The sequence below is a fragment of the Brachycentrus maculatus genome, unplaced genomic scaffold, assembly GCF_059751285.1.
Source record: "Brachycentrus maculatus isolate JH-2025_06_01 unplaced genomic scaffold, ASM5975128v1 h1tg000306l, whole genome shotgun sequence".
NCBI lineage: Eukaryota > Metazoa > Arthropoda > Insecta > Trichoptera > Brachycentridae > Brachycentrus > Brachycentrus maculatus.
In genome coordinates, this window is record NW_028281056.1 from 252180 (window position 1) to 279777 (window position 27598).

Here is a 27598-nt window from a genome sequence, read left to right on the forward strand (position 1 = left end):
AGGTAAACACAGTTACAAAAAAAAGTATTTAAGTAATATTTTTATCAAATTGTATGAAATAACACAATATAACTTTAAATGGCGAGTTGAAATTATTATTTTTCATGGTTATGACCAATAAATAGGTCAAAACAATTATGTTTAAAATGTATTTAAGAATAACATATTTATATTAAATTGCATGAAACACATTTAATGTTTATGAAAGTTATTTTATTTATTGTTTCGGCATTAACTTTGTGGTAAGACATGTTACAATGATTAAAGAAAACACTTCGTTTTTTACCACTTGAGTTTTATTATAGACTACATATTTCAGAAGTTAAACTTCCATCATTCAGGTCTGTATAATAACTAAAATATAAAATATAAAAATGTTCTATAAATAAGGAGAGGTAAGGGGAAGGGGTAAGTCAAGGAACGGAGTTTGAAAACAAAGGAAAAATGGAGAGCAATGGCGAGGAATTTTGAAACAATATATTATTTAATAAATTATTATTAGAATTTAGGTTTTTTTGTATTTCTAAATTTTCAAGATAATTCATAATTTGGCCTATAGAACAATTTTATATTTTATATTTTAGTTATTATACAGACCTGAATGATGGAAGTTTAACTTCTGAAACATGTAGTCTATAATAAAACTCAAGTGGTAAAAAACGAAGTGTTTTCTTTAATCATTTTTATGAAAGTTACATGTATTGAAGAGTTTTTAGACTAAAAAAATGCTGAACAATGCATTCATTGGTATTTTTCATAGTAAGGCTTTAGTCACTATGATATATCGTAGTCATACAGGAGAAAGTGACTAAGTGCATTTTTTTTACAAAAACTTGATCATTGACTATTTGATACCTTACTAGCTTAATATTGCCCTGAAAAAAATCTCAAACTATTTTAAACTTGAAGTATAACATAAAAGGAGCAGAGGAAGACCGACAAAAACTTGGCACGATCAAGTATGCCAAATATTTAAAAGTGGTCAGGTTAGGAGTCAAAACAATCGGCGGGTATATATGAAGAGATGCATGAAGGACAGAGCAGTGTGGCGTTCTATTCTCTTTGCCTATCCCTGCGGGGAAGCGGCGCGATGGTTAGTTAGTTAGTTAGTTATAATATATTGACTTGTTAAAAATGACTAACTGCATGGATGTTTATTTTCTTGCCAAGCAAAAGTGACTTGAATGGCCCTCCTGAACATTTTACGTTTTGTTAGTTGGTCACTTTCTCCTGTACGACTACGATATATTTTTTTGCCATTTGAAATTTATTTTAAAATAGACAGATATTACCACAAAGTGACTGCCGAATCAATTAACGAAATTAATAATTTATTATGTGAGTATTTCAAGACCGTTTATTATACAGATCTTCGTGAATTACAATCATTGTAGTGAATTGTTTGCTTCCACGGTCAGTCTCCACCCGTCTATGTAACTCTGCGTACCCGCTGCATAATTATATAACATACGAGAGTACATTGCGGCCATAATCTCTGAAATTATAAATCTAAAAACATTTTTTATTTTTATTTTAGAATATTTATTATTATTATTTTGTTTGTAACTAAAAATAAGACTTGACAATAACAGAAACATCATTTTACTGGGTGACTGACTGCTAAATAAAATTCATAATAATTAAAATAATAAAAATGCATTCTGGACTTTTTTATTTTTATTCATTTCATTCTCATATTATTTTTGACATCTCATCAAAGATGAAGAAGAATATGGAAGTCATGGCATTTACGGGGGTGACGACCGTCTTAGGCTGGTTGAAATGTTCATGTTAGAATTGCTGAATGTTACACACGCGTAACATTCACCAATTCTACCCATTATTGACAACCACACTACTCAAATTCTTGGAAGTTCTATATATATGAACCAAATTAGAAACATTGTTCTTGAATCACTACATAGAACTTCACTAGAGACATCTATTGGTGAGACGAAAAGAAGCTTTTTATTGAGCGGAAACTCTTATACTAGTATGTGAGATCCGAATCTCGGATTATAATCACACACATGAGAAACGCCAGAAAATATAATTTCATTTCATTCTCAATTCATTTTTATTTTTATTATTAAATATTTTTTATCATTATTTTGTTTGTAAATAAAAATATGATTTGACAATGACAAAAACATTATTTTACTGATTGCCAAATAAGATTTATAAAAATAAAAATAGTAAAAATGCATTCCAGGCTTCCTTAAAATGAAACTTCAGTTTCCTTATATCAGGAATTTTCCAATGAAATATTTATGGTAATCCTTTTAAGAGGAATGTATTACGAACAAGTTTCTGCAGTAATGTAATGTATGTTACGTGATTCTTTTTCATGATTCAATTGCGAATGCTCAAACACCAATGCTCTAACATGATTTTTTTTATTCATTTAATATATTTACATTTTTATTTATAACATAATACATTTGAATCATTTATAGGTACATATGGAGAACTTTTATATTTAGATTCACTGTGCCTCTCCATAAAAGAGTCTGTGCTCTTGTGCTTGGAAAGGGACTTACACTCATGGTTTAATGTTATATAATAAAAGATATTATAGTTTTTTTTATATATTTTTTTAAGATTTAAATGTATAGAGCTTTAATTTTTTTCTTAAGGATTTTTATATCATCTATTTTTTTATTTCTTTAGGGAGTTTATTGAAATGTTTGATTACCAAATATTTGAAGTTTTGCTGAAATTGCTTGGTGTTGCATTTTGGAGAAGAAAAATCGTTTGAGAATCTCGATGATAATTTTTTTATTAAATTTAAATAGTTGTCACCCTTTAGTATTTGAAGAACTGCGGTTTTTTTTATAAATGGATTCTATATTTGGGACTTGAAATTTTTTAAATAATAATATTGTTGGAAATATGTACTACATATAATATGTTATATGTAATATGTAATTACATGTTATTTTCCAAGAGCCGAGATTAATAATTGAACTAGTCTTTATTTTAAATACATTTTTATATGTAACTGTTTTGACCTACTTTTCATAACTATGAAAAATACCAATATATGCATTCTTTGGCATTTTTTTTAGTCTAACAACTCGTCAATATATTTAACTTACATAAACATTGAAATGTGTTTCATGCAATTTATTTTGAATATGTTATTTTTAAATATATTTTTATACATAATTGCTTTGACCTACTGGTCATAACCATGAAAAATACCAATAAATGCATTGTTAGCATTTTTTACACTTAAAACTCTTCAATACATTCAGTTTACATAAATGGTAAAGTATATATTTTTTGGAATTTTGTCCGCCTCCGTAGTGTAATGGTCAGCATGCTCGCCTACCGTTCTGGAGGTCGGGGGTTCGATTCCCAGGGGGGTTTAATGAATATGAGTGATTTTTTTACTCTAATATTTATTCAATATTGCACTGGACTGGTACCTGAAGTGGAGGGCTGATCCCCTTTCCTTCATGTGTAAACGATCGAGATAACACTGCGTTTATATGAAGCAGTGCCCTATGCACCATTGGGGTGCGATTTAGGGATTTATTATTATTATTATTATTATTAAATACATTTTTAAGCATAATTGTTTTGACCTACTTAAAACTATGAAAAATAGCAATGTAAGCATTGTGAAACATTTTTCAGTCTTTAAACTTTTTATTTAAAGGATGTTTTATATAATTAAATAAAAATATGTTACAACATTTCAAGTATATCCAAATACTTGTTCACAAAATCTCGATTTTCTCCAATTACAGGAGTTATTTTCATATTATTATTTTTTTTGACATCTCATCGACGAAGAAGAATATGGATGTCTTAAATAATAAAAATAAAAATAATATTTTCTGGCGTTTCTCATGTGTGTGATTATAATCCAGGATTTGGACCGCACATACTAATACAAGAGTTTCAGCTCAAAAAAATCTTCTTTTCATCTCACCAATGTTGTCTCTAGTGAAGTTCTAGTGATTCAAGAAAAATGTTTCAAAATTGGTTCATACATATAGAGCTTTCAAGAATTAGAGTAGTGTGGTTGACAATAATGGGTAGAATTGGTGAATGTTACACGTATGTAAAGTGATCACTTAAACCAGCCTATGACGGTCGTCAGCCCCGTAAATGCCCAGACTTCCATATTTTTCTTCATCTTTGATGAGATGTCAAAAGACTTCCATGACTTGAATGCATTTTATTATCTTAATCATTAAATACATGAAAGAAAAATGATCAGTCCTGCCCTTGAGGTAATATTAATTCAGGGTAATATCAAATAAACAGGAGAGTGATGAACCTTAAATTTTCTATTCCTCCTCCTCTAGGAATCAAATCTGGGATTTTTAACATGGTAGCTAAACGCGCTGACCACTGCACTACGGAAACAAAATTTTAAACAATGTTTAGTTTAAGGATCTATAAAATTGTAAATATATTATTTTTATTTTTTGAAAAACTAGTTACATATTAGTTTTTTTCTTCAATATCTACTTTTGGATTTAGCATATCATGGAATGAATATTTATTTCAGCTAATTTTTTTAAACTAGTTTTTCAATGTTTTTTAAATAATTTTTTTAACAATAAGTAAAGTGCATGTAATTTACAATTTAGTAACACTGCGTCTATACTGTGCAGTGACCAATGCACCATTGGGTGAGGATAAAGGTTAGAAGAAGAAGAATGTTTTATAGAAAAGCCCCATATTTAGGGTAACTTTAATCATAAAGAGTAAACCCACTCACAAATAAGAAAAGGCTATAAAACTTGAAAGAGTTAGAGCCGGTGGTGGGATGCAGCCGGTTCGCTCCGGTTCGCTAGAACCGGTGCGTGTTTTTTAGAGTTCGCTGCACCGGTCTTTAACCCTTTGTTGTCCAACAATATTCCGATTGAGATCATGTATCGGAGCACGCTCGGTTTACTTGGTCCGCCGTTTGTAAAAATATTTGAACCTCACAAAGAGAGAAAAAATATAAGAAAGATGAAAAAAAATATTGGAAAAATTCAGTTAAGTTATTACAAGAATATCATGAAAGATATACGCTTCAGCATTTGGAGCATTCTCAGTTGTTATGTGAATGTTATGTTTATATGCAGAATAAAAAACAAATAAATGAATAAATGTTAAAACTATTTTAATAGGGGGAGGAGTGGTACCTAAAGGGCGAACCGGTTCTTGAAAATTTTGAGTCCTATCACTGGTTAGAGCCTCAGTAGGTACCTGAGAATCGGTGAGGCATAAGCATAGCTAGAGATCACATGGACGTTAGATAATCTCAAAACAAGCACACTCCTTCATTCCAAACATGCCGCGTCTCACACGGCCCTTAAATCATCCTTTATAGCTCTCATGATGGGATCCGGACATACAATAATAAAACCATCCCTTAAATGTTCTTGGGACACAAAGCACATTTGTCACCCGACCGTTCTGCGTGATAAAAGCCTTAAAAGCAGTTATTTATTTCGATCACGTTTTGTGAAAAGATTCTACAAGTAGCTTTCCACCGCAAGTATGCCAATTAGAAATTTCAGCCTGAAATATTCATGAAATGGACACCGCATTCAGGTAGATTTGTACCCGAAAGGTCAAGGGTAACGACGTGCTTGACTCATGAATAAATTCTGCGATCAATACGTATATTTTAATCGATTGGTGTGATTTCAAACATTCGGCGTTTTGCAATACAGGTGAATATTTACTATTATAAACAGATTATTTTTTAACATCTCAACAAAGATGATGAAGTATATATAAGTCTGGGCATTTACAGGGCTTACAACCGTCATAGGCTGGTTTAAGTGTTCACTTTACACACGTGTAACATTCAGCAATTCTACCCATTACAACCACATTCAACAAATCCGTGAAACTTCTAGATGTAATTGATCAAACTCAAAACACTGTGCTTGACTTCACTAGAACTTCACCAGACATATATGGTGGGATGAGGGAAGCTTTTTACTAAACAGAAACTCTTTCATTTGTATGTAATGTCCGAATCCCGGATTGTATTCACATACTTGAGAAACACTAGAAAATATCATTTTCTTTTTTATTTAAGCAAATAATTTGAGCAGTTAATTTATTTTTATTGTATATAGATTTTGAATACAGATTTAATAATGCATATATATATAGGTGTTTATATATATATATATATATATATATATATATATATATATATATATATATATATATATATATATATATATGTATATATATATATATAAATATATATATATATATATATATATATATATATATATATATATATATATATATATATATATATATATATATATATATATATATATATATATATAACTAACTAACTAACTAACCATCACGCCGCTTCCCCGCAGGGGTAGGCAGAGAGAATAGAGCGCCACACCACTCTGTCCTTGCAAACATTCTTCGCCTCTTCCACGTTCATGCATCTCCTCATACATACCCGCCGATTGTTACGACTCCTAACCTGACCACTTTCAAGTATTTGGCATACCTGATCGTGCCATGTTTTTCTCGGTCTTCCTCTGCTTCTTTTCCCGCTAACATTCGCCTCATAAATTTGTTTTACCGTTCTTTCCTCACTCATTCGTTCTACATGTCCAAACCATCTCAACACACCTTTCTTAATTTTATCGATAATGCTTATCTCAGCTTTGCATTCTTTCCTTATTTCACTATTCGCACATCTATCATACATCGTTTTGTTACACATTCTTCTGAGAGATCGCATTTCGACTGCATTCAGTCTACTTTCATCCTTCTTTTGCCAACTCCATGTTTCACTTCCATACATTGTGTTTTGTCAATTTTACTCCTTAATTTTTTGTCATTTTTACTCCTTCATCCTTCCTCAACAAACGTTTTCGTTCACTCACCCCTTGCTTAACTTTCATTTTACAATCCTTGTATACTTTTTTAACCGATTCATACTCAGCGGAGCTTTTATTCCTCACTGCCAAACACTTTAACCACGCATTCTTCTTCTCTTTCACTAAATCCTTAACATCATCATCCCACCACGCATCGCCTTTTTTCCTTCCTCGTACCGCTGTACCACACACTACCTTTGCGGATTCACACACACTACCTTTCAGATGTTCCCACATTTCATTTATACTAAGTTCATTTACATCTTCCGCAATCAACCTATCAATAAATTATATATATATATATATATATATATATATATATATATATATATATATATATATATATATATATATATATATATATATATATATATATATATATATATATATATATATATATATATATATATATATATATATATATATATTTATAATAAAACCCTTATCCGCACCCCAATGGTGCATAGGGCACTGCGTCATATAACGCAATGTTATCTTGATCGTTTACACATGAAGGACGGGTGATCAGCCCTCCGCTTCAGGTACCAGTCCATGGTAATATTGAATAAATATTACAGTGAAAAAATCACTTTTATTTATTTTACCCCCCTTGGGAATCGAACCCGGGACTTCCAGAACGGTAGCCGAGCGTGCTGACCATTACACTACGGAGGCGGATATATATATATATATATATATATATATATATATATATATATATATATATATATATATATATATATATATATATATATATATATATATATATATATATATATATATATATATATGTGTGTGTGTGTGTGTGTGTGTGTGTGTTTGTGTGTATTTAATGGGAATTAGTTCAATGGAAAGTTTATTGGTCGTTAACAGGAAAGATACGATACAAATTTGTATTGTTATTATTGACATTTTAATATGAATACATACTTAGCCTCTCGTTATCACCTTCTCTTGATTTAGAATCTCTGGCGGAGAAATTTTATTGATTCTTACGATACATGGCGACTGTATTGAAACTTTGTAAATATTTGCTAATTCCACTTGAAAACATTCCTATTGATACAAAAACTAAGAACTGATTTGGAAGCTACAGTCATGCAATTTTATATCAACAATTATATGACGTTGTTAATTCCATTTTTAGCCGTTCTACTCACAAGTAAATAAAACAGTACGCGGTCCCTACAAAAAGAATAACATTTTTCTTTGAACTTATAGAGTCAACCACAGTCATAATATTGTAAATCAAAACTAATATGACGCTGTTAATCCCAGTTTCAACTGTTCTACTCACAAATTAGTAAAATAGTATGCGGTCCTTGTAAAAAGTTTGACATTTACCTTTGAAACTATCGAGTCAACCACAGTGATATAATTTTGTATATCAACACTAATATGACGCTGTTTATTCCATTTTCAAATTTTCTACTCACAAATTAGTAAAACAGTATGCGGTCCTTGCAAAAAGTTTGACATTTACCTTTGAAGCTATCGAGTCAACCACAATGATATAATTTTGTATATCAATACTAATATGACGCTGTTTATTCCATTTTCAAATTTTCTACTCACAAATTAGTAAAACAGTATGCGGTCCTTGCAAAAAGTTTGACATTTACCTTTGAAACTATCGAGTCAACCACAATGATATAATTTTGTATATCAACACTAATATGACGCTGTTTATTCCATTTTCAAATTTTCTACTCACAAATTAGTAAAACAGTATGCGGTCCTTGCAAAAAGTTTGACATTTACCTTTGAAACTATCGAGTCAACCACAATGATATAATTTTGTATATCAATACTAATATGACGCTGTTTATTCCATTTTCAAATTTTCTACTCACAAATTAGTAAAACAGTATGCGGTCCTTGCAAAAAGTTTGACATTTACCTTTGAAACTATCGAGTCAACCACAGTGATATAATTTTGTATATCGACACTAATATGACGCTGTTTATTCCATTTTCAAATTTTCTACTCACAAATTAGTAAAACAGTATGCGGTCGTTGCAAAAAGTTTGACATTTACCTTTGAACTTATTGTTTTTGCCCGGGCGATTATTATTAATAAATTATGCAATGCGAATTTATATCAAGTGTCCCTGAGTTGTTGCAAAGTTTGCCCTTTCTATCTATTCAAAGTTAATGTTAGCGAATGGAGTCGTGTAAAGGTGACCTCAAAAACTATGTTTTGATGTCAAAATATGGATCTAGTTAAAACTTGATGACTGCGTTCTGTAATGTCCCACATAAACAAGCAAAAACATTAATAAAACAAATGTTGCCCATGAAATAATTATTTGGGGTTTTTTTATACTATTAAAAGTTTTGCTTTTGTTTTTTTTATATACTTTTATAAATAAATAATAATAAAACCCTTATCCGCACCCCAATGGTGTATAGGGCACTGCGTCATATAAACGCAATATTATCTTGATCGTTTACACATGAAGGAAAGGTGATCAGCCCTCCGCTTTAGGTACCTGTCCAGGGTAATATTGAATAAATATGACAGTGAAAAAATCATTGTTATTTATTTTACCCCCCTTGGGAATCGAACCCGGGACCTCCAGAACGGTAGCCGAGCGTGCTGACCATTACACTACGGAGGCGGGCTTATATACTGCTTATATACTTATATACTGGTAAAAAAAAGAATATTCCTTGCTTCAGTTCAAATTTGTGCATGTTTAAAAAAATGATACGACGAAATTTGTCGTCACGGCAATTGAGAATGCTGACGAGACAAAATAAATCTGCATTTGAACTTTGTATTCCTTTGAGTATATTTTATAGAAAATAATATGAAAAAAAGATATGACGAAACATGTCGTCATAAAAATTATTATTTTTAACGGTGATGAAATACGTCAGAATCTTGTTTTAATTGTGATTATTGTATTATATATAATATGCATTTTCTATATAACCAAAAGTCCGCGTAATCGGAGGGCATGATTGACTAGATTTATGAATGTGAAGGAGGTGAGGAGTGTGTCAGGACAGAAGATTGTGGCGTTCCATCCTTTTTGCCTACCCCTGCGGGGAAACGGCGTGATAGTAGAAGTAGTTGTAGTAATAGTACATTGTCTATAGAATAAAATAACATTGTCTCAAAAACTATATGGTCATATACATTGTCACAATTTTGACTGTTAAAAGTTAATCGCACATACTGAAATTAGGCTAAAATATATCGCGTAAACATACAGTTAAATATATGTATATAATATTTTTACAGGCCCTGTCGCTCGGGCAAAACACCCCATCGATCCCCAACGGGGCGCAGTCCTACCCCGGACTCGGGTTCGGCCCCATGGGGCCCTCGGAGGGCCTCGCAGAGACCACGCCGCCCATGTCCGCGGACCCGGGGGCCGAGGTGGTCGCCAACGGCAAGAGCGATGTTGGGACTGCGAACGGCCACGGCAGTGCGGACGCGAATGGCCACGGTCATGGTCATGGTCATGGCCATCAGAGGAAGATTGAGATATTCGTAGTCGAGTTTGCGAGAGTGGAGACGCCGTTCATCATAGGACTGTGGATATTCTTCGCCAGCTTAGCTAAAATCGGTAAGTCGCAGATATATTTATTTTAATTAGATTTAAAATTAATACTGATATTCCTTGGTGGTTGGTCCAACTGCATTTTATTTAATAAAATAACAACAATATAGTTTTTTCCACATATATTATTTGACCAGTGATATGGTTTTGTTGTTACCGACATCCGACTGGAAATGATGTATGTGTAAAATACTATATGTTTGATATTTTATTACACTTATTTATGTTTTTTTTTAATGATATTTTATTATAAAACTTCATCTATAATCTACATTGTCTTATTATTCTTATCCACATCTAATGATGCGTAGGACACTGATAAAACAAAAAATATCAAAATAAGAAACTATTTTTTAAAAAATAGCATAATAGCATTCTTAAAAAAATACATCTTTGAGATTCCAAAATGATTTCAAAATAACAAGATGCAATACCAAGCAATTCTAACAAAATTTCAAATACTTATGAAACAATTTTTTAATTTTCCTTATGGATATTAAAAATTTCAAAATGTAAAAAAATATGCCTTTTATTTCAATTCAAGTCAAACCCTTATCCGCACCCCAATGGTGCATAGGGCACTGCATTATATAAACACAGTGTTATCTTGATCGTTAACACACGAAGGAAAGGTGATCAGCCCTCCACTTCAGGTACCAGTCCAGGGTAATATTGAATAAATATTAGAGTGAAAAAATCACTTTTATTTATTTGACCCCCCCTGGGAATCGAACCCGGGACTTCCAGAATGGTAGCCGACCGTGCTGACCATTACACTACGGAGGAGGACAACAAGGCTTTTTATACATGAAAAAATACTGGATGAAATCCTTAATTACGATAACATATTATATTAAGTGTAGGTCCCTCTAGTACAAGAGCTAAGTCTCTTTTTTGGAGAGGCGCAGCGTAACAAATATAAAATATTTTAAAAGTAGATACGTGGAGCTAATGAAGTAAAATAAAATATTTTTGTAACTTTATTCAATAAGTAAAAAATTTAAAAAAAAAGAACATAAGAGCTAATTTATTAATTTTAAACAACATTTTGAGTGTGTCCAAATACTTGTTCACAAAATCTGGATTATCTCCAATTACAGGAGTTATTTTCATATTATTTTTTGACATCTCATCAAAGATGAAGAAGAATATGGAAGAACCATATTACTTCCATATTCTTCTTCATCTTTGATGAGATGTCAAAAAATAATATGAAAATAACTCCTGTAATTGGAGATAATCCAGATTTTGTGAACAAGTATTTGGACACACTCAAAATGTTGTAAATAAATTATCTGGTCAAATTATAAGCTTAATAATAAAAATGAAAATGGTATTTTCTGGCGTTTCTCATGTGTGTGATTATAATCCAGGATTCGGATCTCACATACTAATATAAGAGTTTCTGCTTAATAAAAAGCTTCTTTACATCTCACCAATAGATGTCTCTAGTGAAGTTCTAGTGATTCATGAACAAGGTTTCTAAATTGGTTCATATATATAGAACTTGCAAGAATTTGAGTAGTGTGGTTGTCAATAATGGGTAGAATTGGTGAATGTTACACGTGTGTAAAGTGATCACTTAAACCAGACTATGACGGTCGTAAGCCCCGTAAATGCCCAGACTTCCATATTCTTCTTCATCTTTGATGAGATGTCAAAAAATAATATTAATTTTAAATTTAAAAATATACTATATCAACATCGTATCTTTGTTTTCATCATAATCATCATTCTCTGCTCCCAGAATCAGAACATCATATAATATTTAGGTTATAAATTTGTTCTATAAACCGCGAACTAACTCTTTCATCAATAAATGACCTAATTCGACGTCACACCCATGAGACCGTTAGTCAAATACTAAACTAAAATCATAAATACTATTTTATTCCAAGACCTACTCTGACGCATCTTTAAATAAACTCCGGAAACTGGCAAAATATCAGAGTACGTCGGTATATACAGCTGTGCTGTAAGCTTTGTAACGTCATTCTAAAATACATGTGGTTTTTATTATGTTCTCTCACGTTTTCGACTGCAGTAAATTTTCGACGTAAATACTCGTCAAAATATTTAAGTTGACAAGTTTAAGGTTAACTTTTGACCTAGATAAAAAAATATGGAGTTTAAGTATGTGTCCGGCTCAGTGGTGTAATGGTAAGCGTATTTAGCTACCCTGCTGGAGGTCCCGGTTTCGATACCCAGGAGAGGTGAAAATAAATATTAGTGATTTTACACTCTAATATTTTTTTCAATATTATCCTGAAGCGCAGGAGTGATCAACTTGCCTTCATGTAAGCAATGATCAAGATGACACTGCGTAAAAACGATGCAGTGCCCTATGCACCTTTGGGTGCGGATAAGGGTTAGAAGAAGAAGGTAAATATGTAATTTGACATTTACATTGTGGAATAACATAATGATTTAAACACAAAAAATGATGCACTTGTGTAAGACAGCCTTTGAGTTTGTTAATGTAAACACGACTAATTTCGAGAATGTTCTCGAAATGAGTCGTGTTTATAATGATAATGTAAAAAGTGGTCATAAAGAAAGGTTTTATTTTTATATCAAAATCTTGAATTTCAAATAACTTCGACAACAAAAATGCACAAAAATATAATGTATAGAAAAATATTAAAAAAACATTCATCAATTTTAAAAAATAAGACTTATGTATTGCAAGAAATGTTCAGGTGTCTCATATAACTTGAAAATAAAATACGGAGAAATTCTTACCTTTGGTCAGAGAACGAAAATCATCTACTTCACAAATATCTCAACAGATGGCAGTTGCAACTAAGATCCAATAGAGATTGTTACAATACTGCATATATGCAACTTACATGACTTAAAATAATTCGCAGTGCGCTAATCATCTAATTTATTCAAAATTTCAGTATTTCCACGCGTTTAACTTCGTTGTAAATTATAATTAATAAAAACTTTTCCCATCGTTATTTTTGCATTATTTTTTTGATAAAATAACTTAAAAGAAATACTTGAAAATACCATTTTGTGTGCAGATAAGAAACTTTATGGTACAAAATAAAAAGAATATCATAGAAATCTTAATTTTATGGTACTAGAGAGTTAGGTTACCAAACAACCGATAAATGTTTAAAACACATAATGCACTCCCCGTAGAGATTAATGCTCTGTTTGGATTTACAAAGTTTATTCAGTTATCGAGAAGATCAGGTTAAGCTCTGCGTTGTAGGATTATCAAATCATTACGGTCGGCTTGAGTTATTAGTGTTCCATGCGTAGTTTATTAAAGTAAAGTTCTACGGGAACTTTACTGACCACAGCTCAATACCGAAATCCAAAGTTTCCCAAAAGCTATTAATCAGTTATACTCGTATATTCGCCGAACAGTTTGATGTTAACTTTTGGACCTAGCATATTCCGTGAAAACTCGCCTTTCGTCCTTTAAAAGCTCTGTCCGTTAATCAATTATTATTACTTTAAGCGAACAAAGTAATTATGCTAATATCTGTGTATCGATTAGATACGAAGGTTAATGTTTTTACTTCGTAGTAAATATAACTTTGATATTACTTTAAATTAGCAAAAAAAAACTTATTTTTTCTTCGCTACCATTAACTTTATTGCAATATTGATCGAAAACCCATTCCGAAATACCTAGTAATATATTTAGCGTCATCTACACCGCGTAGTTAACTCGGTAAGTTTCGAATGTAATCGAAACGTAACATGCATATTTACTGAGATGTAGCATATGTTTTTACTCTATGCTATTTAAAATCACCAACAAAGCTGTTCACAATTTTCCTTATTCTCGTAGATTGTTTATCATGAATCTCGTGATCAAATCAAAATTATAATTTTCATATTATTATTTTTTTACATCTCATCAAAGATGAAGTAGAATATGGATGTCTGAGCATTTACGGGGCTGACGACCGTCATAGGCTGGTTTAAGTAATCACTTAGTTTACACTAAGTTTAAACTCATGTACGCTTATGATGATAGAATACAAGCATATTATTTATTGATTCGGCATTAACTTTGTGGAATGATATGTTGATTTTTTTTTAATTAAACACTTGAATATACCACTTAATGAGCTTTATTTATATATATACGACTAGTTTCGGAAACTTACAGATGTTTTCATCTTCTTGGAAAAATTTAAACTGAATTAGTTTTTTTTATAGGAATATAAGCATGCGTTATTATTACTTTGAAACATAAACAACCTTATTTATATATATTAAAAAAAACATAAGGTTAGAAGCATATTCAAAGGAAAAAAAATGAGAAAATATTGCTTATCACTAACAAATATCTTTCCATTTCAACTCCCATTTTTGTTTGACTAATGTACGCACAAATGTAGGTTTCAAAAAATCTGTCACGGGTGACTAATTCATTCTCATCTAGAATCTGTAAACGTTGCTTTTTCAAGGCAGCACAGGAATGACCATTTTTACAACATAATAACACGCAATTATTTTGCGTTGACTTCTAAGAAAATGCTTTACGAAGAATTGGACGGAAGCCAAAACGTATTCGATGGCGTATTTCGTGAATTTACTTGAAGACGAAATGGCGTCTATTCGAGGTCGTGTTAATGCGTTACCCGTGCATTCCATTTCGGAAGGAAATACGCGTCAGAAGTAAATGTAGAAATAGTACTTAAGAAAACTCATGGTATTTGAAAGAGATGAATGTAGATCTGTGTGCAAGATAATATAAAAATAAAAATGAAATAAAGCTTAGCGTGCATCGAAGAGGTACTAGGCAAAAATCTGTATTCGCATTATTTGTACATAATGCAGACTATGCAATGTTCTCTCCGATGCCGCGGCTTCACACGTTAGCCAATGCTTTTGATAGTATAAATTCATTTAATATATTGTTTTCTGCATTGAAGTCTGTACTTTCTCAACATTTCTTCTCCATGTTATAATGGATAAATGTAAACTTTGTGTTTCACTCTCTCTCTCGCTGCTCGCTAATAGAGGTGTGAAGGAGACGTGTATTTACCAATGCTTGCGATTTGTTATTTTATTATTATTTTATTTTTAAGACTTTTTGTTTCCCTATTAGTGTATTCTTAATGTATTTTTATTTTTATATTAGATATCGTAAATATGTATTATGATAAATGCTTTAGCCGTTCAATAATTAAATAAAAAAATGGAAAAAAATTAGAACAAATAGATCATTTCGTTTATTTTGGACGCATGTTTTCTAGTAATGGAAAGATTAATAAACATATATAGAAAGGAAAATGAATGCCGGATAAGTGTATAGTGCACTGAAATAACAACAGTTAAAGAAAATAAAAATCTATCAAGAAAAAGCTAAAGTGGCAGTGCTCAACGAAGTCCTGGTTCCAACCCGAACATATAGAAGTGAAGCATGGTGTTAGTAAAAGAAGGAGGATAAGAGAATGAGAGGATTGGGATCTCTCAGACAAATGTATGGTAAAACGATAAATGATAGATGTTCGAATTGTAAAGTGAAAATATCCAATAAAAATGAAAAGGATTGGAGTTTTGTTTTCACTTTTGTTTTCATACATAATTTGTGATTAAAAAGGACGTTTTTAGTTTTTTTTTTACATTTAACCGAAGTTTTTGTTATATCCGAAGTCAGTTAAAAAATAGCAGTCCGTTATATCGAGGTTTTACTGTCCTGATAAGGATTCAAGATTCTCCAAAAACTGCCCCCTGAGCCGGCGTTTCATATTGATCATCAAAAACATTTTTGCCCACACGATTCTGACTGCGAAATCCTTACATTAGTTCATTTGGCAGAAACACAACTTTTTATTGCAGAACCGCAATACAGAATGTCAAACATTTTCAAGTTCAAAGATAAAATATGTCGTCAAAAACGTCTTATTTAATATGTTTTGGCGCTTTTAAGATAGATTAATGAATTATATGTCTGCCTATATTATATTATATGCCTGCCTACATATATTCGTTACCTTTTCTCGGTTTATATTTCTTTCCAGCTTAAGATTTTGATGTCGAATTGTCAAAAAAATTATAAGCTTCAAATACGCAAACAAATTTGGGCATTGATTGACGTAAATAACTTAAAATGATCTATGCGTATGCACTATTGGGTGCGGATAAGGGCAGAGAGAAGACATTTACATTAACTGGTCTACTAGCTGGTTCAAAATACCTAGTTTTTTTCACACCCGTTTCAAGTTTTATAAAAAAAACATATCTGGTGCCTACCACAGCATTTATTGATTTCGACAATTGTGAAAAGGTAATTATATCAATCTTATCTACCCTGCACAATACAATTCAGTACGTGACCGGTTACGCGAAGGGCCAGACGTGTCTCCGTACATATTTTGTTTTAAATAATGTGTATTGGATTTTTATTTTATTTCAGAATATAAGTATATTAAAAATACATTTTCATAATTTTTAACTCCTAACCTTTCAATGACTATTTTCTTTTCAAAACCATACATTTATAACGAAGAAAAACTTGTTTTTTTCAATATCAATACGGTGTTAAAAAAAATCAATTTCGTTAAATGGTAGCTGAATTTGACGAAAATTTAGCCACGGGCTATCAAATATCCCCTAGCCTTAAATAAAAATCAATTTAATCCTTAGTTAATCTGAGCATTTTTCAATATTTGACATTTTTATGTGATATTTTATTAGATATTTCATTACTTGTAATCACTGTAGATATAACCTAAAACCTACTTAAATAATTTATACATATTATTTAATTTATACGCCTACATATTGTGTAAATATCGTGTTTGTATAACATTTTCCTGTAAATTTTAAATAAATTATACACAACCATTTGTCCGTTGTCAGTCGCATTTTTAAATAAATCATTTCGTGTCGAAATAATTTCCCACGACCTTCGACATTTCTGTCAAGCCTTCAGAATAATGATGACCATTAAAAAATGTTGTATTTTAATGATTACACCTCAATATTACCAACTGTATCTTTATTTAAATTAAAGCAGCCATTTTATTCATTTCAGTCTAAAAACAAACTAATCCAATAACTGTTACGCCGCTTCACTACAGGGGTAGGCAGAGAGAATAAAAATATAAAAACTAATTAATTAAATAAACAAAACACCGCTTCCCGCAGGGGTAGCCAGACAGAATAGAACGCCACACTAATCTATCTTAAAAACAATATTTGCCCCTTCCAAATTCATGCAACTATACATACGCGCCAATTTTTTCAACTCCTGACCTGACAAGTTTTTCTCGGTGCCCATACTACCACAACACACCTTTCTTAATTTTTATCTTTCCTTACATCGTCATTCGATCATTTAACATGTATTGTTTTGCCGCATATTTGTCTAAGATATTTATTAGATTATTTATTCTTATCAATATTTTCTTATTCGTCTCCATAGTTTAGTAGTTAGCGCTTTTGACTACAATACTGGAGGTCTCGGGTTGGTTTCCAAGACGGGTCAAACTAAATCAAAATAAAAAATTTCACTCTAATATTTTTTTATATTTTCTGGTATAATTTGCACTGAAGGCCGTCTCCATAGCTCCAGCGCATTTGGCTACCATGCTAGAGGTCCCGAGTTCGATTCCCAGGGAGGGTGAAAAAAAAAGTGATTATTTCGCTCTAATATTTATTCAATATTACCCTGGACTGGTACCTGAGGCGGAGGACTGATCACTTTTCCTTCATGTGTTAACGATCAAAATAATAATTTGTATATGATACAGTGCCCTATGCACCATTGGATGCGGATGAGAAAGAAGTATGATTACTTATGGCAGTGGTTGTTAACTTACTAGCTAAAGAACCAAATATGCACAAAACAACAATTTTTTAACGATGAAGATAACACTGATTTTATATTAACTGATTTTATATCGGGTGCGCGGATAAGGGTTTTGAATTTTGAATAATTAACACCAGTAATCAGCGCATACTTTCCTTTTAGTAATTGTAAAATACGATATAATACGGCCAATATTTTTTTTTATAGGAACAACGATAGAATTTAATTAATGATTGAATGTACTTCGATCCGTCTTTAGAAAGATTTCCATTAATTTTTTGGATTCTATAAACTATTATTTTACTAAACTACTTGAAATTTAGATAATTTTCTCATTACCTTAACCATATTCTCGGTGACGAATAGTCTTAACACTGTAAACTAATTTAAAATGACATTCCTTTTAAACTTGGACATTTGCTACCACGTTTTAAGCTTTCAAACAAAACTTTTGTTGAAATATCGAAAGGACATCAAAACTCTCACTAGCAGCTGTTTTTGAGTAGACAATTAGATTTTAAGGGAGATATTTTCATTGTGGTTCAGCTAAAACTTGGTGACCACTCAAATAATTAAGAAGTGAGATTTCTTAACGAAGATATTATTACTATTTTTCGTCTGGTTTTAACGTCTAAAAATGTATTCAGAGAATAGCGCACTTTATATTTAATTAAACTTGATTAAAAGGTTTTATTGTTACCACTGGATTTTTTTTAAATATAAAAATACGTTTAATTTTCAAACCTTTATTGGTGAGATGAAAAGAAGCTTTTTATTAAGCTCTTTTCAAAAGCTTCTTTTCATCTCACCAATAGATGTCTCTAGTGAAGTTCTAGTGATTCAAGAACAATGTTTCTAAATTAGTTCATATGTGTCAAACCTTGTTAAGATATATTATTTTATATATGTGAAAACCATCTTTCGGTAGTTGAATCCAGTATATGTCCGCAAAGATTTAAGCAAATGCAAAATATGCTTGTAAGATTATTTAACTGACATTTTATTAAATTTTATCGTATACTCTATTTTATTTTTTCCATATTTTTCAAGCAAAAACACTCTGAAGATTACTGACTTTGTGTGAAAGCGCTCATTGGTCAATTGGCAATTGGAAGTGAGCGTACCTTTCTATTATTTATTTGTATACCCTCTCCTTACCTTACCCGTGCCCTTTTACTCACACACACACACACACACACACACACACACACACACACACACACACACACACACACACACACACACACACACACACACACACACACACACACACACACACACACACACACACACACACACACACACACACACACACACACACACACACACACACACACACACACACACACACACACACACACACACACACACACACACACACACACACACACACACACACACACACACACACACACACACACACACACACACACACACACACACACACACACACACACACACACACACACACACACACACACACACACACACACACACACACACACACACACACACACACACACACACACACACACACACACACACACACACACACACACACACACACACACACACACACACACACACACACACACACACACACACACACACACACACACACACACACACACACACACACACACACACACACACACACACACACACACACACACACACACACACACACACACACACACACACACACACACACACACACACACACACACACACACACACACACACACACACACACACACACACACACACACACACACACACACACACACACACACACACACACACACACACACACACACACACACACACACACACACACACACACACACACACACACACACACACACACACACACACACACACACACACACACACACACACACACACACACACACACACACACACACACACACACACACACACACACACACACACACACACACACACACACACACTCGCACACACACACTCGCACACACACACACACACACACACAGACAGACACACACACACACACACACACACACAGACAGACACACACACAGACACACACGCACACACTTCTCTTTTTTTATCTCTGAATGTTCAAATAATTATAACATAAATGTAGAATTATATAATTGGCTTTATTATTGAAAATGCAAGTTTTTTTAAAAATATTTAATAATGTTAAGTTGTATAATTCCCGAACAAATAAAAAAAAATTAAAATGATGTTGCAAAAATATAATGATTACACAAATAAAATTTCACAAGATAATTAACGTTTTCCTACGTAGTGTAATTAGACTAACATGCTGGAGGCCTCGGGTTCAATTCCCGGGACGTTTAAAATAAATGTAAGTGTTTTTTCACTCTAATTTTTATTGAACCACCCTGGGTTGGAACGTAAGGCGAAGAACTTATCTTCGTTCACTCCTTTTTCCCACTACAAAGGTCATAATTATTTGTTTAACCGTTCTTTCCTCACTCATTTATTCTACGTACCACCTCAATATACCTTTTTTAAAATTTAATCTATAATGCTTATCTCAGCCTTGCATTATTTCCCTTATTTCACTATTCAAACATCTATCACACACCGTTTTGCGGCACATCCGGTCGAGAAATCGTATTTCGACTGCATTCAGTCTACATTCATCCTTCTTTTGCAAATTCAACGATTTATTTCCATACATTAGGATCAATACCAGGACTTTATCGCTCGATGCCAGTTTAGCTTATTAGGCTTTAAAAAATGCAAAAATAAAACGTTTAAAAAGGGCAAATTTAATTAATAACATATTTTTACGTTTTTGATTCTTCTAACCCTTATCCGCACACAATGGTACATAGTGCCCAGCATCGTATTGACGTAGTGTTATCTTGATTATTACTTACATAAAGGCAAAGTGATCACTTCTATGCTTTATGCGACCAGTCTAGGGTTAAATAAAATAAATATTAAAGTGTTAAATCGCTATTTATTTTAACCCCCTCCCCCTGGAAATTGAACCCGGGACCTTCAACAACGGTAGCTTAACACGCTTACCATAACACCACGGAGACGGACATTTAAATTACATTTAAATTAAAAATAAATATAACGTTTAAAGATAAATTTATATTCAAACATTAATAGAAAAATTTACTAAAAATTCGAAATAATAAAATCTTCATTTTGCATTTATTCCGTTTCCATTTCCTCCGGATGTTTCCTCGGGTTTATTTCCACCCATTCGCCCCGATTCTCTCAATTCTATTTATGTTCTAACTCGTCCTGTTACTTTGTTATGCAGCATCCAGTGTATGCACGTTGCTCTACACTTAACAATGATGAAATTCAATTTCAAACTTTGTGCAATAGAAATTTGAATATGTATCACTAAAGGCTTGCAACCGTCCTTATTTACACTGTCAAAATTTGTTATAATTTGCTTTGTTTATTAAAAAAAATATTGTAAAACGAACTCCCTTTCTAAATACAAGTATCTACTTTATTAGAGAGGTAGAAACGTTATATTTTAAATATTTTTATATTTATTAACTATTTTGTATATTTCAATATGTATTTTGTAAAAGAAATTCAATAATAAAATAAAATAAAAAAATCGTTAAATAAATAAACTATTTCTCCATTTTTTTAGTTAAATAATGTTCATTTCTTTAAAATCGTAAATCTCCAAAAACACTCCTAATTCATTTATTTGCTTCGAAATATTGACACTCTGTTTGATTACGCCTGTGACAGTATATATATGCAAATACTAGTCACATGTGTATTTATATACACGGTGACAGGTAACACATGTCGCTCACTCCTTTCAAGAACGTCATAAATCAAAAATCGTCAATTTTTAGTTGTGCATGCTTTCGGAATTCCCAGAAAATGTACTATATCCCAGCAAAAGAGGCATATTTTTTAATTAATATTTACCCGCTACAGGGCAGAAAACGTTGTTTTTGCATTTTGAAGAAAAGGAAGTGTTTAATTTTTTTTTTTAAATATACTAAATATTTTTCAAATGGAAAAAAAACCTTCAGGTTTTACCTTAAAAGATCTGTTGCACAGTAAAAAGTTCAGTAAGTGTCTTGATATTTATTTTTAATACATTGTGTTATATTTTTATACTTTGAAAACGAAAAATCTTGAAAAATCAAGTTTTTTGATTTATGACGTTCTTGAAAGGAGTGAGTGATGTGTTTTCAAACACATTTTAACTGAACGGCAACGCCATCTGTTGAACGTTACAGCAACGCACGCAATACTAAATATTGCTTGTGGCACACGGCGTGCTTCTTGACAGCTGCGGACATTGAACAATTTAAATATTTTCGATTCAATTATTCTTCCAAAGATTTCATAGATTTGAAATGTTAGATAATGCCAAGTTTTACCCGGTCTTCCTTTTGCTTCTATTAGCGACGACATTAATTTGTTTTACTATTCTTTCTAGTAATACGATTTTTTTAATTCCTTTTTTATCCTTGGCCCTCGTTAGAAAAATATTATTAGTTCTTCTTCGTAATTTTGAGTTATTGAATAAATTTTGAATCATGAAAAGTAATCACAACTTGATTCTTATTTTTATGGATGTACTCGCAAATATACAATTCATTCCGCAACTGGCCGTGCGAGGAGCCAGATATATCACCGTTAATTTTCATTATTTTGGAATATACATACATTTATAGTTAATTTGTTTTTTAAGAATAAATATTGAAAATATTATTTATATATATATATATATTTTAACTCCTTACCTTTCAATAACTCTTTTATTTTCGAAATCATTTGCTTATTTTTAAAAAATACTTTTTTTTCAATACAAAAACGGTGTTTTCAGCAAAATATCAAATACGTTAAATGTTACTAGGCCTAGGGTTTAAAGAAAATTAAGTTGTGGGCCATGGATTATCCCGCCCTAATAGCCTGTCCGCGTGGTGGCACGAAAATAGTATGAATTAGTGCACAAAATAAGAATATATTTAACTTTTTGTATTAAAAGTCTGCCTCCGTAGTGTAATGGTCAGCACGCTCGGCTACCGTTCTGGAGGTCCCGGGTTCGATTCCCAAGTGGGGTAAAATAAATATAAGTGATTTTTTCATTGTAATATTTATTCAATATTATCCTGGACTAGTACCTAAAGCGGAGGGCTGATCACCTTCCTTCATGTGTAAACGATCAAGATAACACTGCGTTTATATGACGCAGTGCCCTATGCACCATCGGGGTGCAGATAAGAGTTTTATTATTTTTATTATTATTAAAATTAAAAATTCTCGTACTTTTTTCGTTTAAGGTCATTTTGCAAAATTGAGAACGCTTCGTTGATTTACGAGCGAAGGGAAATTATGTAAATTTTGGCGCATTGATCAATCGCGCCTACCTCTGAAAAACACGCAATCGGCGTAACATGAAAATACCTTACAACATTTTGAGTGTGTCCAAATACTTGTTCATAAATCCGGATTTTCTCCAATTATAGGAGTTATTTTGCACATTATTTTTTAAATCGCATCAAAGATGAAGATGAATATGGATGTCTGGGCATTTACGGGGCTGGTTAAAGTGATCACTTTGCACACGTGTAACACTAACCAATTCTACCCATTGTTGTCAACCACACTACTTAAATTCTTGGAAGTTCTTTATACATAGTATATAAAGTGTATATTTAAACCAGCCTTTGACGGTCGTCAGCCCCCTAAATACCCAGACTTCCATATTCTTCGTCATCTTTGATGAGATGTAAAAAAATAATGTGAGAAATAACTCCTATAAGTAATTGGATATAATCCAGATTTGTGAACAAGTATTTGGACCTACTCATAATGTTATAAATAAATTAACTGGTCAAATTATAAGCTAAAATAATAATAATGAAAATTATATTTTCTGGCGTTTATCATGTATGTGATTATAATCCAGGATTCGGACCTCACATACTAATATAAGAGTTTCTGCTCAGTAAAAAACTTCTTTTCATCTCACCAATAGATGTCTCCAGTGAAGTTCTAGTGATTCAAGAACAATGTTTCTAAATTGGTTCATATGGTATATATAGAACATTCAAGAATTTGAGTAGTGTGGTTGTTAATAATGGGTAAAATTGGTGAATGTTAAACGTGTGATTACTTAAACCAGTTTAAGACGGTCGTCAGCCCCGTAAATACCCAGACTTCCAAATTCTTCATTACCTTTGATGAGATGTTAAAAATAATATGAATCTACCTTCATTAAACCGGAGGGTAAAATATAAAAGGGTAGTATTATTTCCATGCTGTGGTAGTGATTGTCCTGACGAAGCGATGGGTACGTCTCGAAACCGGTAGTCATAAATATCTCGGTGAGTGGTTATATACTTATATTATCAACACTTTTGTAAAAAATAAATAATTAAAAATTATTACCCACTAAGAAAATGCTTTAAATATTTATAATATTAAGAATAAAAATATATCATTTTAAAATGCATGTGCAGTTCAATTCAATTCAATCAAAGCAATATGAACATTTATTAACATTTAACTGAATGGTGAACGTTACACAATGTTTTAAGTGATCACTTAAGCCGGTCAATTCCAGGTTATGTGAATACCAAAATATACAAAATATGACGTAAAATATATCTTGAAATGTATATTTTTCGCTCGAAAGCTTTTAAAGCCAACGAAAACTTTGGGGTCATGACTCAGATTACTCGGAACGGAGTAAAACCAACTTTATTTTTAAATTACAGGTTATTACCCTAATTATGAATAACCATTAAAGAAATGAGTAAGTACGTAGCAATACTTATTATCCTGGAAGATTTTTATGTGGTGATTAGTTTTACATTAAAGTATTTAAGTCTTGGAAAGGGGAAGAAATCATTTATAATTATCCGTTTAATTAATTAAATTATTTTAGTTACAACATAAATTTACACATTTTTTTACTCATCTATGTAGTATTTATACGTGTATTTGTATGTTTGTATTTACATATCGTACTCATACAGGAGAAAGTGACCAAGTGCATTGCTTTACAAAAACGAGATCATTGACTATTTGATATCTTACTAGCTTAATATTGCCCTGAAAAAATCCCAAAGGATTTTAAACTTGAAAGTATAATATATTGACTTGTTAAAAATGACTAACTGCATTGGTGTTTATTTTCTTGCCAAGCAAAAGTTACTTAAATGGCCCTCCTGAACATTTTACGTTTTGGTAGTTGGTCACTTTCTCCTGTACGACTACGATATGTGTATATACATGTGTACAGGGCTTTTTTCCGTGGAACAGCGTTTCGGCACGTTGTTTCACGGATAAATAAAAAAAAATCAAAATCAACTAGACTTATCAATGCTCGCGCTTACGTAATTACAATTAATTTATATGATTCGGCAAAATCATAAAATATGGTATCGTGAACTTTTTTGTTTGTAAAAAGCTTGATATGAAGTGAGTTTCAGGATCTTTTTTGTAAAAAAAAACTCCTGTGTAAGTGTATATATATATATATATATATATATATATATATATATATATATATATATATATATATATATATATATATATATATATATATATATATATATATATATATATATATATATATATATATATATATATATATATATATATATATATATATATATATATATATATATATATATATATATATATATATATATATATATATATATATATATATATATATATATATATATATATATATATATATATATATATATATATATATATATATATATATATATATATATATATATATATATATATATATATATATATATATATATATATATATATATATATATATATATATATATATATATATATATATATATATATATATATATATATATATATATATATATATATATATATATATATATATATATATATATATATATATATATATATATATATATATATATATATATATATATATATATATATATATATATATATATATATATATATATATATATATATATATATATATATATATATATATATATATATATATATATATATATATATATATATATATATATATATATATATATATTATATATATATATATATATATATATATATATATAAATATATGTATTATATATATATATATATATATATATATATATATATATATATGTATGTATATACATATATATATACAAATATACATATAAAAATATATATATTTTTACATATATATATATATATATATATATATACACACATATATTTTTTAGATTTCCTCTCTGGTGAATTTGCTGTAATTCAAGTGTCTGTGTATGTGTGCTAATTTCGCACCCTTAATTTTCAAATCTTCATGTACACGTTTCACGTAATATCAGATGGTTACTTTGCGAAGAATTGGCCTTGCAAATGTTGTTCAACCTACAAAGACGAGAGAAGAGAGGGTTGTTGTTACTTTGGACATGTTTTACCTCGATCTCCCCTGCCTGAGGCAAACTATAACATATGTAGATCTATTTGATAGCAAGATGAAGAGATAGATAACAAAACGGAAATAAAGATCCTGTCCAAGATAAAATAATACATTTTTATTGTAAACATAATATTCTCCAACGCCGACCACGATAAAATAATAATATCCAAGTTTGTTTTACTTCTTACGGAATATTTTTCTCTATTTTTACCCCACCCTTTGGAAAAGTGTCAAAAGTGTCAACCAAATTCGTTTCTCTTACGCTAAAGGAAAATATGACCGGGCATTTTTCTGACCTTTGTCCTTTTACGATACACGTCGTTTGACATTTGGAGTTTGTAAACAAAATCTTCTTCGTTCCACAAATACGAGAAATAATGATTTTACTGATATCATAAAAAACATGAAGAAATTGTATTTTATGTTTTAATTTTTAAATCAAACACCACAGATTTCTTGAGTCTACTTAGTTGTATTTTATTTTTAAAAAAACATAAAAATTAAAATTGTGATAACTGTTTCATAGCATTGTCAAACATTCGTTTGATATAACTAGGCGAAACAATTGTCACAATATTAATTTTTATGTGTTTTTTTAATAAAATACAACTCGGTAGACTCCAAAAATCTGTGTTTTATTTAAAAAATAATACATAAATTGAAATGGAATTCTACATATTAAACGCCAAATCAATAAATAAATTAAGATATTGTTTAAATAGGAATATAAACTCTTTATTTATTTTCGTATTTTTGAAAGTGTAATTTCTTTAATCCAAACTCTTACTTAGCACAGCTTGTATCGAGGCATTCATTTACATTATTTCAATTATTTATTATTTAAGAATAAAATCATTAACGCTTTTTTTATCATTCACGAAATGAAGATAGGTGTTT

General features: G+C 30.9%; 1 protein-coding gene across 10 annotated transcripts in view; it reads left to right on the forward strand.

Annotated features, from left to right (window-relative positions):
* Nhe2 (Na[+]/H[+] hydrogen exchanger 2) overlaps window positions 1–27598 on the forward strand; it is a 182686-nt gene that overhangs the window by 50960 nt on the left and 104128 nt on the right. For all 10 annotated transcript variants that reach the window (XM_088267800.1, XM_088267806.1, XM_088267802.1 and 7 more), the window contains exon 4: window positions 10127–10454. In XM_088267800.1, coding sequence (XP_088123926.1) covers window positions 10127–10454 — 328 coding nt within the window. The remainder of the gene's footprint in view (window positions 1–10126; window positions 10455–27598) is intronic.